Source organism: Lemur catta, chromosome 9, assembly GCF_020740605.2.
Source record: "Lemur catta isolate mLemCat1 chromosome 9, mLemCat1.pri, whole genome shotgun sequence".
NCBI lineage: Eukaryota > Metazoa > Chordata > Mammalia > Primates > Lemuridae > Lemur > Lemur catta.
Window position 1 is genome coordinate 92,202,238 of NC_059136.1, and position 15,900 is coordinate 92,218,137.

Here is a 15,900-nt window from a genome sequence, read left to right on the forward strand (position 1 = left end):
TTATAGATATGTATCTCTCTCACTGAATCAAATTTATAGTTCAAAAATATGAATACTAGATCTCAAAACCAAAAATATACATGTTTAATTGAAAAGCTCTTATATACTTATTGGGATTGCAAAATGAATTTGTTTTATTCTTTTTTTTTTTTTCTGAATTTACAGGGCTTGGAAGTATTTTGCACAGAAGATGATCTGTGTTCTGACATCTACCTAAAGTTCTATGAACCTCAAGATAGAGATGATCTCTATTTTTATATTGCCACGTATCTAGGTTTGGTGCTCACCCTTCATTGTATCTGTTCATATGAAAGTAGTTCAACTCCTAAGGAACTGGATGGGAAATAAGAGAAGAAAAATACTGTATCTAGAATCGCCTCTCTGTGGTTCTGCTTATTTCTTCTCATCAGTATTGTAATTGCCAAAATAATATTTTTAAAACTATGGGAAATTCATTTTGGTAATAGTTCATTCTAAATCTGTATTCTAAAAACTCTTGATAAATATATTTACATGTTTTTTGTATTTTAATACCCTTCGAAATTGAATGGATTATGGAGAATCTACCCAAATATTTCTATTTCTAATTATGTCTTATAATAGTTTATGAAAACCAAGACTCAGTTTCTTGATGTGAAACATTGATTTATCCAGTCATATGTTTGAGGTCATTGATTATGGTCTTGATCACAAAGCCGAAAAAGGAACACATTGAACCTTCTATGTTTAATATAGTACCCTTGAAATGGAATTTGATTTTAATTAATGCTATTTCCTCAGTGTTTCATGGAAAATGTTGATTTTCCCACCTCTATCAGAGAGAACACCTGTATTTTTCTTTTCAAGCATAAACTTTTTTATTAAGTTGTATAACTAAATTATTCTTATTTTCAGAGTTGCCAGATGACTAGAATGATTCTTAAAAATAGATGTTGGGATTTTATTAGTACCATCTTAATTTTGTTTGCTATTTTAATATACTGTGAAACCATTTATGAGATATATAGTGAAGTACATCTTCCCTTAGAAAGAAAATTTTCCCTCAAGGAGGAATAGTTTGCTTTCAATAAGGAATATACTTTATTTTATAGGTTTATAGTTATTAATAATATCTTTTTTTTTCCACACATTAAGCTATTCAGGTTAACTGACTGCATAAGTATAGCTTTGGTACAAGTTTGCTTTATCCCCTATCTCCTGATTTAATTTTTAAAATTTTTTTTCTAACTATAACACAATTAAAACAAAAAATTCAACTTCTGTGGCGAGTCCCTAAATCTCAAGTCAAAAGCCTTGCCATGATCTAAAATATCCGTCTGCTGTAAAGCTGTCAGTTCTCACTGAGCTTACTCCTAAGATTGTTCCTAGGATTTTTCTGAGAGGTTTGAATGGCAGAAAATGAAGGGGGGGGAAGTACTTTCATTTTTGAAGCCCTTTCCTAGTTGCTGATTAGGAAAGAAACTTGGCAAAATAAAAAAGAATAAGTATTCAATCAACATAAGTTAAGTTGGTTGATGCATTCAAGAAAAAAGTTAAAAGTAGAATTTTCTGAACAAAATGGAAAACCCACCTGCAGGACAGTTGATTCATTTTACACTCTCCGACGGGAAAGTTCTCACTGATGCGTATCATCTGTCATCCCATTTATTATAGGGAGGGGGAGGCTCTGTGGTTCTTCCAGTTTGAGAACTGGGCCCCCTGCCAAATACCTTTTTTCTCCTTTCAGAGTTTCTTTTCTTTTCCTTAGTGCTCACATGCATAAATAATAGGTAGTCATTGACAAGTTAGCAGTAGTACATCTCTTCCAAATCCAAAAGAAAACTGAAAGATTTTTTAATTTTGATTTCACAAAAAAATGGGGAAATGAGCTGGCCATGGTTTTTAAAATGCATTAAGACTCAGCACATTTGGAAGGATTCTTTGTTATTTATTGTATAAATATTATATTATTACCATAAATATATATTTGCTCCATACTTTTATATTTCTTTAGGTTATGTCATATTTTGCAGGGGAAGGATAGCAGTTCAACATATTTGATAATTCCCCCTCCTCGATCTTACAGATGGTCATACTTCACTGAACAACTACTTTGTGAAAACAAACCAACAGCCTATTTTTCTTTTTCTTAAAATGTATTTTTCAAAAATGCATCAAAGGGTCTATATGTTAAGCATCTAGCTTTTACATGCTAAGTTAAAATTACCCAACCTTTCGTGAAGTTAAGTGACAGACCCTGGGTCTTCTTCCCCCAGAGCACCACGTGGCGGAGCACACGGCCGAGAGCTACATGCTGCAGTGGCAGCGAGGGCATCTTTCCAACTACCAGTACCTCCTGCACCTCAACAACCTGGCCGACCGCAGCTGCAACGACCTCTCCCAGTACCCTGTGTTTCCCTGGATAATAAATGATTATTCCAGCACAGAATTAGGTAAAATGCCATGCATGGAATTCTGACAAAGCTGAGTTTGGAGGTCACTTTTGTTGTCTTTAAAAGAGAGAATAAGTTTTATTTTAGAATTGTGATGTGGTGTGTGAACAAATTAGAACTTATTTCAATCTTATTGCTAAGGATTGTCAGTTTCCGTTCCAAGATACTGTATAAATGTTAAATAAATTATATAAATGTTTTATATATGTTTTCTCCACCATGCTTCTTGGAGGACACACACACAAAAAATGGGCATAATTTTAACCCAGTGTTATCATTACCATTATCATTGGTGATAATTATTATTATTGCATAGTAAGTACCATTTTTTGAAATATTTAAGTTTCTCACTTTGAAAATTATTGATCAGTTTATTATATTATTTTAAAATTCACATTAAAAACTATGATTACCAAAAGAAAATCTATTCATTACAGAACATCTGGAAAGTACTGAAATAACCAGAGAAGGAAATAAAAATCATCTCTAATTGTATTACTGAGGTACAACCGTTTTAACTTTGTGGTATATACTTCTCTCTCACTCCCTCAAATTACTTAAATAAAAATGTGATTGTATTGTAATTTTATTTTGTAATATTTTTAAATTATATATTTTGAGCAATTAGTTCCTTTTCAGAATTCACTAAATTGAACGCTGTGCTTGAAAGAGATAACAGATTTTCTGAAATAGGAGAATATTTCTCTGATAATATTCAGGTCCCAGTTCTCAAATTATGCTAATATCACAGAATAATAGTATTTATGATAATTCAAACTTAGAAAGGAAATCTTGGTAGAAGAATAATGGCTTTTTAAATTTATTTTTTATTATTTTACTTGGAATACAGTTTTTTTAAATCAGTAGTTCTTTTTTAAAAAAATCAATATTCAGGGCATCGTCAAATTAGTGATACTACTCTTAAGTGGATGTTGCAAACTTAAAACTCAAAAAGTTCTAACCTTTTCTTTATAGCTATGTAAGTAACTAATGGAAACATTCTCGTGGATCCCTCTCAATTTTTCAAAAACTTTATTTTGCAGAAATGACAGTGTGCTTTTGAATCAGTTCAGGAGGATAATAGTACTTATTTATTTATTTATGTTTGCAGATTTGTCAGACCCAGGAACCTTCCGGGATCTCAGTAAGCCAGTGGGGGCCCTGAATAAGGAACGGCTGGAGAGACTGCTGGTCAGTGGACTTAGGGGGTTTTGGATTCTAAGCAACATCCTGAGCCATAGCCTGTGTTTTTATAGTAATGAAACTCACTTCTCTGAGATTTAGGGGAGATGCACAGTAGTGACTTGGTGACCCTAAATAATGTTTTTTTCTTACTTTTCCCCCCACCATCCATTTAGCTGCTCATCATTTGCATTTTTTGTTCAGGAAGTAGGAGGGCAACTTGTTTACGGTTCATTGAATTATTTTCATGAAGGTAACCTGTGGTCGTAATATTAATAAACTGCACAGGAAATTCATAAAATCAGTTCTTTTTAATTTAGCCCCAGCATTGTTACCACTAAGTCAAGAAAACCAAAATCCTTGTCTCAGGAATGCTATGTAGTCACAGATTTTCTCCCCCTCATATCTTCTCTGTTTCTTATCTAAGAGAGAAATCAGGGAATGTGGTATATCCATGCCATGATTTCTTTTAGGCTTTTACTCCTTGAGTCAGTTATTTTCTAGCCAACACTTGGCACCACGTTTTCCCTTCATCGTAGACTCGATACCAGGAGATGCCTGAGCCAAAGTTCATGTATGGAAGTCACTACTCTTCCCCAGGCTACGTGCTCTTTTACCTTGTTCGGATTGGTAAGATTCTTTATCCTTGCCCTCAGTTAAATTTTATTTCACTTGGATTCTTAAATGATTCTATGGTTCGACTCAACTCTGACTTTTTCCACTCTAGCACCAGAGTACATGCTGTGCCTGCAGAACGGAAGATTTGATAATGCAGATAGAATGTTCAACAGGTTGGACATAAATGCCTCACTTTTAATACTTTCTGATTTTTACATTTCTGATATGTATGTTTGTTTCAAATCACTAGATATGAACAAAAATGTAAAAAATCACTTTTAATTGTTCTATCTGTTCCTTTCAGGCTCTTCCTAGACATATATATGTATGATATGTGTGTGTGTGTGTGTGTGTGTGTGTGTGTATAAATGTGAAAACATATTTTAAATAGTGTTCTGTCTTGGCTTTTGTAGACTAATATTAGATCTTGGAATTTTTTCCATATTATTAGATATTCTTCAAAACAGTGATTTTTTAAAATTATTATATCACATTCTAACATATGCCATAATTTATTTCAACTATTTTTCTCTATCGTTGAGCATTTAGATTGTTTCCAACATTTTATTATTCTTAATAATTCTGCTTTGAATTGAATACAACTCCCTGTGTTTGTTTAAATGGCTTTTTTTTTTTTATCATGAAGGTAATATCTTCTTGCCAAAAAAAAAAAAGGAAAGAAAATATGAAGAAGGAAAATAAGTTCACTTGTTATCTCACCATGTTAAGATAATTGTTGTTAATGTTTTGGCCTGTGTTTTCCCAATCTTTCTGAGCCCTACACATACCTGTTTATAATTCCTTTTGAAACGAGCGGTTGTCATAGCTGTGCTAATGTCTCAGTAGGCACCTGCCTCTGTTTGGCCCCTGGACGAGGCAGTGTATAGGTGGTGGCTCATGCTATGGACTTGGACTCCGTGCTCACTCCTGTGTGACCCCAGAGAAGTTGAGTAAACTCTCTGGGCCCCTGTTTTCTCTTGCATTAAAGGGATACTCACGTGGGTGTTGAGAACTGTGAGTGCGCAGGAAGGAAGCGTAGGAAGGAAACAAGTGCGTAGGAAGTGCTGCTGTTGCTGTTGCCTAGTTTAGATTTAAAATCAGGTGATTTTTTTTTTTGTCATATTTAGTATTGCGGAAACTTGGAAAAACTGTTTGGATGGTGCAACAGACTTTAAAGAGGTAAGCAGTTAATAAAGCTAGTGATTCACTGGGCTTGTGGTATCTAACTGCTTTAAAAATGATTGTTGCTGTTCTTTTTTGTTTCTCCCTGAAACTTTCAGCTGATTCCAGAATTCTATGGTGATGATGTCAGCTTTTTAGTCAACAGTCTGAAGTTGGATCTGGGAAAGAGACAAGGTGGACAGATGGTGGATGATGTAGAACTCCCCCCTTGGGCCTCAGGTGGGTACCAGCCTGGGGGTAGCGTATTGTGGACACTCTTTACCGAGTAGTGCAACTTCAGTTTTGTTAATTATTTTATTGCTTAGATTTTTGAAAAAAATAACAGTATAAATCTCAATCTAAATGAGGCATTATCAGTCCTATTCCAAGTCAGCAGTGTTCTATGAATCTATGATGTAAAAACATTAATATGGACTTGAGAAATCTAAATGTGAAAATTGCTTTTGCCACTTTTTCCTTCAAAAAACTTAATTTCGTATGATAGAGAAAAAAACTTAATTAAGACACATGTATCTCTGGCCTATCCTAGAAGCTTTATATGCATATGGATAGACAAAATGCATGGGAACAAATGCAATGGAGACTCCGTGATTTCTTGACTGAATCTAATCTGGTAGGCCCTGAGGACTTTCTCCAGAAGAGCAAAGGTGCGTTGGAAAGCAGCTACGTGTCAGAGCACCTCCACGAGTGGATTGATCTAATATTTGGATACAAGCAAAAAGGGAGTGATGCTGTCGGAGCCCACAATGGTATGCAATCGTCATGGAAATTTCATTTAGCGTTGGGTGAAAATGAAAGCAAATAACAAAAAAAATGAGGCCAGAGCAATTAAGCTTATTTCTTCAGCAGAAGCATCTTATATCAGAAAACAGTGCCACTGGCTCCATGACCCTGGATTAGCTGCTGGTAACTGAGGAGGAAGAGGAAGGACTTTTGCCCAACAACACTTACTTCACCATGGTCCCAAGAGGTCTTTCTCTAAAGTCTTCTAATTTTAGCATATACTTTCCATCCCATTTAATAATTGCAATTAAAACTAAATCAAAATTTGATAGAACTGTGGCCTTAATTCTTAAGAAAGGCCCCAGGGTTTCTTTTTCGTTGAACGGAAGGACAGCAGCAGCAGCTGCAGTTCCGGTGCTTCTCTGCTTCCACACTTCTCAGGGTTGACAACCTGAGGAACAAGAGCTGGAAATTCAGACCTGGTTTCTCACGTGGCAGTGTGGGGTCAAACTAGCACTGTGACTCATGCTTCCCTCACGGGGGAGATAATACCAACTGCGAAAGGCACTGAGATCACAGGTCCTCTAACCCGCCAAGTAGATCTTTGTTCATCAGCAGATAGTAATAAACGTTGATATTTATAGAAGTGAGATATTAGTCTGTTTTGCAAAGTGACAATCAGTTGGGACACAAATTTTAAGTTGTTGAATTGTTTAAATTCTGAACAGGGTTATATTGTAACTAAATAGTACATCTTTCAGTAGTGTTTTATATCTCTCTTTCAGTATTTCATCCCCTGACCTACGAAGGAGGTGTAGACTTAAACAGGTACATTTAAGTAAGGAATTTCTACTTGAGTTATAAAATACCTCTTTATCTAAATTATTAATGCAGTTATATGAGAATGTTAAGGTATGGAAATTTGAAAATGAATTATGTTTGGCTTTCCCCAGTATGTTACTGAGCCCCAGGAAATACTGTAAAGACCCACGATGGGTTTAGACAGTCCTAGCATAGCTGCTGTTGTTATTTGAGAGTTAATCTCTCCTGTTGATCTGTATTATTTGAAAAGTGTGCAGGGAACCTGAGCGACATTATCTGTGCTCTATCCTAAAGCACCGAAGATCCCGATGAGAAAGTAGCCATGCTAACCCAAATCTTGGAATTTGGGCAGACACCAAAGCAGCTGTTTGTGACACCACATCCTCAAAGGATCACCTCAAAGTTGAAAAGTCTGCCCCAGACTTGCAGTTACAATGCTTCTATAGCCTGCTCCCCAGGTAGGTTTTGTGAAGAGAATAAACGTGAGCACTTTTGTTTCTCTTCTGTGACTAAGATGTTTCTGAAGATTCTGAAGAGGAGATGAAGCACGAACCGTTGTGCTGCCTAGAGATGATTGTGTGTCACCATCTTGGTGCAGTTCTTCTGAAGACAAGTACCTGTTTTTGTTGGTGGTGTTTGTTTTTAGCTATTGACGTTAAGGAAAATCAAATCACTTTTAGTTTTTGGCAATTTAATATGGGTAGGAGTTGATCGTATTTGTTTTGATTTGGTTCTCTTTCTTTCCTGTGTTTTCTAAGCTGGTGTTTGATTTTTAGTTCTTCACCTTGTCATGCTTATAGTCCTGGCCGTGGCTGCCTAAGAAGTCACTGTCTGCCCTTCTCTTTCCCTGGAATGACCTCCTCTGTCCCCAGTTCTCCTCGTCCATACCCACATACGGATCTTGAATTCAAAGTGCTCTGTCTTCTTTGATTCTATTTTCTTATTTAACATTTGACAAACATTTACAGAGTATCTCTTCTGTGCCAGGCAGGTGTAGGTGCAAAAATGAACTTGATCAAGTTCTTGCATCTAGTTTCTGAAAAGGAAAGAAAGAACACTCACTTTTATCCAGTTATCCGTGTTTTACATTTCACATATGACAACCTCAAACTTACAAGTTCCCAAAAGGAGTTGGACACTATACAGAATGTTGGGAGCAAAACTCCTTTTTATCTCCAATTCTACTGTCTGTTGCAAGCATACCCAGGCTCCTCGAGCACATGTAACTGAGCACTCTCGCCAGCGTGGAGGAAGAGCTTCCTGGAGTTACATGACCCAGGTTAGCCCGGCGTACTTCTCGACAAGATAGTGCTGTAGAGGGTTAAGTCATGAAGATCACAGGATTACCTTGTGATGCCACCTCAGCCTGGGCTCTGCTTAGTCACCAGGCCATAACCACTGTCATGAGATTGCTTTAAGAAGGTCACTGCTCCAGCCCTTCTTAAAGCAGAAGTGAAGGGATTATTACTCCAGTCCAGAAGCACTTAGAGTAATTGATTTCATCTCTGCTTTCTCCACCTTAAAACCAAAGCAAAATGGCGGCATTCTTAGGCAACTGTCAGGTTTTTTAAAAAACCGCTGACGAGGAAATGATTGCTCAGTCTTGTATTTCCTGAAATTGTTAAGTTAGCAGCCAAGTAAAAATTTTTCAAATATTGGTAAAAATACTAAGAGTCTAGAATTCAAAGATACTTTTTGATCTTTTTCTACACCTTTTTTTTTCCTTGACTAACATGCAACTATCTAACAAGTACATTTCAAAAGAGTTATATTTTGGTGGAGTGTTTTGTTTTCTAGGTTGTTTGATTTTAACAGAAAATACTGTGAATCTGATGCTATTGTCTGTTAGTAATTTAGCTGACTTAGCAATGACTTAATGTAGTCTCTCCAGGTGAAGAGTCTTTTGAAGACCTGACTGAAGAAAGCAAAACACTGGCCTGGAATAACATCACCAAACTGCAGTTGCACGAGCAGTATAAAATCCACAAAGAGTAAGAACATCTCTGTGCTGCTTCTAAGCAGGCGCCAGTCCTTGCAGAAGTTAGGGTCTTGGCGTGGGGTTAAACTGTTTTCACCTGTGTCAGGGGGAACGCTCCCTTTCACTGTTGTCTTGTTTTTCTCCTCCCGTAATGTCTATAGTGATCTTTCTGTCACCTGAGGTTGATATAACAAGGGAAAGTTCGGCACAAAATGATTTCTGGTGGCCATCATGCTGTCATTTCTGCAATCCGTCATTCTAGGGTACGAGATGGGGTCTGCAGGCAGTGTTGTCTCTCAAATTGGGGTACACAGCCCCTGAGTCTTTGATGAGAGAAGCATGATATATCCTCCTCAAGTGTTGAGTTTACTGGTAATGTAGGGGGAAATGCATCTTTTTAAAAAAATGATAAACGTGGATATATATAGAGAGAGAGAGGGAGAGAGAGTACATTGCAAAGTTCACATGAATTTTAAAAGTACTAACTATACTTTAAAGAAATTGGGCTTGCCGATGGACCCAGAGGGGGCATGAGTGTTCCCGTCCTCCGTCATTAAGGACGTTCACATGCCCTGGCAGAAAGGCTTGCAAAGCACTGGCCCAGCCCAGCCCAGCCCGGCCCGGCCCAGCCTGCTACAGGAAGGAAACCCAGGCCTGGAGAGGGGGCCCTGTCCTGCGTCATGGCCGTAGATGGCTCGTCTGGCATTTTGGTCATGGGTGTTCCTGGACGTGCTGGTCTACGTTAGATGGGTCCAAGTGAGAGCAAAGCCTCCCCAGGGGAATCAAGTAGTTCTGCCGTATTCGTTATAACAATGGCTTTTCTTTTCTCAACTTCTCTAAATGGCATGTAGAAACAGACTTTGTAACCCAGGGCAGTGAGGACATGACTGAACCTGTAAGAGGACATGCTAGGATCGATTGTCTCCTCAGTGGGCGACGCTGGGTAAATCAGATTCAGTAATGAGCAAGGGAAGTAGCTGTAAAGAGTTTCAGTCACTTTGGTGATGGTCAGATAAGGTGGAATTAAAGAGGCATTTTCCAACTGTCAGAAATTCTCAGCAGTGTGTTGACCATTGAACATGGCAGCTGGGGAAGCCAGGAGTGAGGGTGCTTTCTCGCCGCAGGGTGTTGCCAGAACAACATTGGAAGTCGCCAAGTATGACTTGGTAGTGGCAGGGGTGTGCTGGAACAGATCCAGCAGGCAAGCTGTGAGGAAAAAATTAAGGAAACTTCATAAAATTAAGTCAAGGGCTTGAAACAGACGGGGTGTCCTGACACGAGATGAATAGTAACTTGTAAAACTTTGTTTTTAAACAGGGCAGTCACCGGAATAGCAGTCTCTCGCAATGGGTCTTCGGTCTTTACGACATCACAAGGTTTGTTTTCCTACCTGAAAAGTGGCTTAACCAGAATCCTGAAGTGTCCAAGTTTCTCAGCTCCCCGTCAAGGACAGTACTTGCACGTTCTGCCTCCACATACGATAAATTTAGAGCAGTTTATTTATGTCATATTACATAAAGTTTCATCGTAGTTTGCCAGAAGCAATCATGAAATGCCTTTCTGTTGCTGATAAGGTTTCCTAGAATTAAGAGGATGGGACAGAAAGAGCCTCTTTCCTGTCTTCGCTTGGTCAGGGCCCTTCCCGTCTGCCACGAGAGGGTGCCATGTCTTCTTGCCGGGTTCAGCCACAAGTGGCAAGCGCTGTGTCTGACGGGGGTGCGCGTTGGCAAGTGGAAATCCAGGTTTGCAGTTAGGGGTTTCCGTGTTGTCATTCAACGTATATTTCTTCAGAATATTTGTTACAGGATTTAGCTTGAAATCTAATTCATGTATCAATACATTATCGATATTATATTAATAAAAACCTTTGTAGTGAGTAGTTGATATGACTTATGGCTACATTTTAATATTAGACTTTGTCTATCTTGATCTTAAAAAAAAAACAACCAAGCAAAAAGTATCTCTTGCCATGCACACCATTGCTTTCCCTGGTCGTCTGCACCATACGTAATGTATTAAAGTACTTTGTCCCTGTCGTGTTCAGAGCGCTGTGCTGGGACTCGGGGGGAAGTAGAGGTGAAAAGGGTAATATTAGCTTCCTGCTTCTGTGATAAGACGACTAGTTCTGACAGAGTTTGTAGCTGTCAAACATACACCTACTTGTTCTTTAGTCTTCAGTGTAGGAAATTATATTTTTCATCCATTAAGAAAAGGTGCTACCCAGCTAAACACTTCCAGGGAAATCAAAGTTACTAACTCTCAGATCTGTTACTGTGGTTTATTACCTGTAGCCTTTCATTCCTTTCTCTTAAAATATTATCTCAGATTGTGTAAAACAGAATTTCCCACAAAGCATAGAAAATGGCTCTTCAGCAGACCACAAGGAAGGTCGCATGCAGTGCCCACGCTGGGCCATGCCAGGGTCCCCGAGGTGCTTCTCTGATGGAAGGAAGCAGTCTGTGTTTTGCCAGGATTTCCACCTCCTGAGTCTGTCCACGTTGCAGCTCGCAGCGGAATGTGTTCTCTTTAAGCAAAACCTGTGTCCTTAGCCAGATTTGTCTGGCATGGTCTGTTAAATCCTTCAGCTCACTGCACTTGCGTGACCTTGTGAACTGTGCATTTTATAAGCATTAGGAAACCCTGAGGCTTATTATCATTATATCACTTCTTTGTGCTTTTGCCCAATGAAGGGGAGAGAGTTGAAAATTTTAAAAAGTCAAAAGCTTTTGTTTTTTCTGTTTGTTTCTGGCCACATTTAGGTTTTATATAATTTGTATTACTGATTTATGTGTCATGATGTTCACCCCGAAGTTGCGTTTCTTCCTCAGATACGCAGTATGATTCGGGTTCACGGGTCCTCCACCCGTGAGATGAGCTTTCACTGCAGTCTTTGACACGATCACCTCTGGTACAGGGAGGGAATCTTTGATTTCGAGAAAAGCTGCTTTACATAACTGGCTGGTTCACGGTTTGCTGTAGGATGCCCCAGATTAATCACCTTAAATAGACTTTGTGGTGAACACTCAGAATTGCCTAATAGAATCAGAAGCCAGGCTGGGAAGACCATCAGAGCTAATTAGACAGTTCAGGGAAAAGTCCAGGTGCTCTTGTGCTCATTCTTCCGTTTTTGTTTTCGAGTTAATGCTGAAGAATATCTTATTGAAGCTTATGTTTATAAATTCTCAGGATTTCTGTGTGTTGGTGTTGCAAAAATTAGGTTGAATATTAAGTCTTACTGTATAGAAGGTGTTCTTTAAAGCTCATTCCGACATTTTGTCATGTTGTATGTTTATAAGTTAGGAAATGAATTGGTACATATCCCACATGTGGGATTTTGAAGCACATTAGAGCATTATAATTTGTGAGTCTTGGTTTTTAGCAGGTTGTTTCGGTAAACTTTTAAAGCTTCTGTTAGGCAAGGAAATTAAAAGCTTGGATTTTTAATTCCTACTTTATTATTCCTTAGACAGTTAGTGGTTCCCTTCTGTAAATGCTAATTTAATACAACGTTTTCACACTATAATTGGGCTATTAATTTTTTTAAAAAAAACCTATGTTTCCAAGAACTTTTTATTTTCTTTAATGTTAAAATCACTAATTTAGTTTTAAAATTGCTGTTTTCCTCCTCTGTAACTGTTAGCTTCCCTAACAGTGACTAAGCTCACTTCTGCACTCTGTCATGCTTCGGTGTCAACTGGACACATTTGTGCTGGCTTTTAAATTGATTTCTTTGTCATGGAGTTACAGATCCTAGAATTTTCATGTTGGGTGAGGCCTAACATTATTTAGCCGCCTCTACACCCAGCTGTCCGTAGGATTATAATGCCTGTTGGCCTCTAGGAACCAGAAGGGCAGCCATTCTTTGACATCTGCAAGGGCTAGGAAATCTTTCTGATATGTCTGCTTTCTCATTATTAAATTAGATTCCACCTTGAAGATGTTTTCTAAAGAATCCAAAATGCTACAAAGAAGTATATCATTTTCAAATATGGTGAGTTCATTTTATTAGTGTTGTGATAGAAATTCATGTCCTCTATTTTACACACAAATATATGATGATATTTCATTTCTCCCAAACAATTGAGTTTATTCCTGTGTAGTATCTACTGCATACCTTAATTAGCTAGATTACATCTAAATTCAATTTAAACTTTTTTCATGTTGCTGGTTTCTCATACTGTTGTTATTTCATATTTGAAGAGCTACCCAGTAGAATTCTTAAAAATCTTTCCTGTTTTATAACTATTGGACTAAATGTTTATGTGCTTCCTAAATAACTTACGCATTTCTGAGTTGGTAGGATACTGAATGTGATAAAAGCAATTCTTCTGAACGGGCACATTTTACTTTGAATCTAAATCATCCAAAAGATCTTGAAATTCCCTAGAGAATTTTGGGGAATTTTGGGGAATCTGGGGAAGTTTTTCTTATCCACATAAGATTTCAATTCAGAGAGGGCACTTTCATTTTCGAGGGTCATCCCCAGCCCAGCCTCCCTGCGATTCACTAGAATGGTGACAGGATTTATCATTTGAGTAGGGACAGGATTCCTCCACCCAGGGGAGTGAAGCCGCCAGAACCCCTGAGAGCCGTTAGGCCAGGTTGTCGTGCACTTGACTCGCTTGGACATTCCTTTTGCTATTTTGGAGGAAATTCCACAGCTGGAATTAGCCAGTTGAGAAAACCTGGGTAAATCTGAGGAGAGCCACCATAAAAAGAATTTGAGCATTAATTTTTGGGAGAACTTAACAGTTTTAGCATGTTAGGGATTACTAATTATTATAAATTATTAATGTCAACTCATTTGTATTTCAGGCTTTATCATCTTGTTTACTTTTACCGGGAGATGCCACTGTCATAAGTTCTTCATGGGACAATAATGTGTACGTATCTCACACTCCCTGGGGATTCTACACGCAGAGCAGCTGCCTGTGGCTGTTGGCAGGACACTGCATTGTTTCCTAAAGGGAACAGATACTAGAGATGAGGACAATATTGTAGAAATTATGATTATTTGAATCTAATAATTTCTCCAGTTGGAATCTATTTTTCTCTAAGTTTTAAATTGAGGTGAAAAAACAGATGAGCAATATTTGGGAATTTCCAGTTTTAAATCAAATTCTGAATATTTTGGTTTAATATGAGAACAAGCAATTTATAATCCTAGTGAGCCTTAGTAAGTGTAGAATTAAACAATATCATGTTTCTTGAATACGTGCTTAAGAGTCTTAAAATTATGCTGGAATACTGTTTTAATACTTCTCATTGTCTTTTAGCTATTTTTATTCAATAGCATTTGGAAGACGCCAAGACACATTAATGGGACATGATGATGCTGTTAGTAAGATCTGTTGGCATGACAACAGGCTATATTCTGCATCGTGGGATTCTACAGTAAAGGTTTATATATAATTTTTAACTTAAAATGTTCATACATACAAATATTATAAACCATTCAGCGACCTGTTAATATGTTCAGTCACCTGATTCTTTTTCACAAAGTGTGTAAGTGATATATAAAGATACTGAATGCTATTGCCTGGGTTTTTAAAAAATTTCTACACTTAGTATGATATGAAGTTTATCATATTATTTTATATATTATCATATTATATCATATGATTTCTGTAGTGTGTGTTCCACTGGGAGTTGAATGGTCTAGTATTCATTCGATGGCATAGTTGCAGAGAAATGTACAATAGCCGCCCCTTTTATCTGACATGATTGGAACTACTGATCAGTTAATCAGAAAGAATCATTAAAAGATGATGTGTTTTATTTAAACTTAAAACATACAAATGCCCGCTCATTCATCATTTTATTTTATTTCATTTATTTATTTTTAGAGACCAGGGAAATATCCAGAGCACTCACCATTTTTTGGAATCCTACACAAACTACACCAGCATTCATCATTTTTGGTTTCCAATTTGTGTTTCCGTAAAAGAAAGCAAGAACCTAAAATTGTTAGAATTCCTTCAGGAGTTTTTCCGAATTTTTCCTCCATTTTTTAAAATAAGTTTACTTGCCTACACCTAATTTTAGTAATTTTTGCGGGGTGACTTCCTTTTTGAGTCTTCTCAAAACGTTAATAGTGTTCTCAAAACACAATGCTTCTGCGCTTACATCTCCTTAGTTCACATACTGCCGACCCCACACGGTCACAGCAGCAGGGCCAGTGATGGAGACAGACTCCGGGTACAAGCAGGCGACTGCAGCAAGCACTCGCTGCCTACAGGCATTGGGGAGGAGGAGCTGGGGTGTTTTTCACTTAACTGTATTGGAAAGTATGTTAAATGGAAATTGAGCAAGAGAGTTTTTCCTGAATGCGTTAGAAATGATTTTATATCAAATATCTGAAAACACCTGCAATGTGTTCCATGCTAGGTGTGGTCTGGTGTTCCCGCAGAGATGCCAGGCACCAAAAGGCACCACTTTGACTTGCTGGCCGAGCTGGAACATGAAGTCAGTGTGAGTACCAGCAACAAAACTGCCATAAAGCTCAAAGTCCGGGGGTGGAGGGGAAGGAGGTTTTGCTTTCATCTGTTTACGTTCTTTTACTTTGTTTTATTTGGCTTATTAGAGGAGATTCTATTTTCTTTTCTTTGGGTTGATTCTTCAGGTTTTCAAGTCTACTTTTTAAAAATCCTCCAATTAGCGTCTTTGCACATTTCTCTGAGAATTAACTACCATCCAACTAGATTTCCAAAATATTAATTTGGGGGCAGGATGCTGAATATTTGGGTACCTTTGGGGCAACAAGACGGGACCCATCATCTTTTGTTTTCTGACTGGGAAGGTGGGAGGGACCATCTGCCCAGGAGACGCCCATGCAACCATTGGGGACATTGAACTGGTATCTGGATGGCCGAGTACACGCAGCCGGTGGCAGAGCTGAGATGGCACTTAGTTCTCGCTCGCTGGTTTCACTGGGTCAGTGCTGACTCTTACGCTGTGGTTTAC

At 38.0% G+C, this 15,900-nt stretch overlaps 1 protein-coding gene across 3 annotated transcripts in view; it reads left to right on the forward strand.

Annotated features, from left to right (window-relative positions):
• NSMAF (neutral sphingomyelinase activation associated factor) overlaps positions 1–15,900 on the forward strand; it is a 61,551-nt gene that overhangs the window by 42,414 nt on the left and 3,237 nt on the right. For 2 of the 3 annotated variants that reach the window (XM_045560892.1, XM_045560890.1), the window contains exons 12-27: positions 166–274; positions 2,256–2,432; positions 3,544–3,623; positions 4,154–4,244; positions 4,342–4,405; positions 5,360–5,411; positions 5,513–5,633; positions 6,032–6,163; positions 6,923–6,965; positions 7,254–7,417; positions 8,842–8,950; positions 10,255–10,313; positions 12,861–12,928; positions 13,753–13,820; positions 14,214–14,337; positions 15,325–15,408. In XM_045560892.1, the coding sequence (XP_045416848.1) occupies positions 166–274; positions 2,256–2,432; positions 3,544–3,623; positions 4,154–4,244; positions 4,342–4,405; positions 5,360–5,411; positions 5,513–5,633; positions 6,032–6,163; positions 6,923–6,965; positions 7,254–7,417; positions 8,842–8,950; positions 10,255–10,313; positions 12,861–12,928; positions 13,753–13,820; positions 14,214–14,337; positions 15,325–15,408 (1,545 nt within the window). The remainder of the gene's footprint in view (positions 1–165; positions 275–2,255; positions 2,433–3,543; positions 3,624–4,153; positions 4,245–4,341; positions 4,406–5,359; positions 5,412–5,512; positions 5,634–6,031; positions 6,164–6,922; positions 6,966–7,253; positions 7,418–8,841; positions 8,951–10,254; positions 10,314–12,860; positions 12,929–13,752; positions 13,821–14,213; positions 14,338–15,324; positions 15,409–15,900) is intronic. The other variant, XM_045560891.1, reaches the window with a different exon arrangement.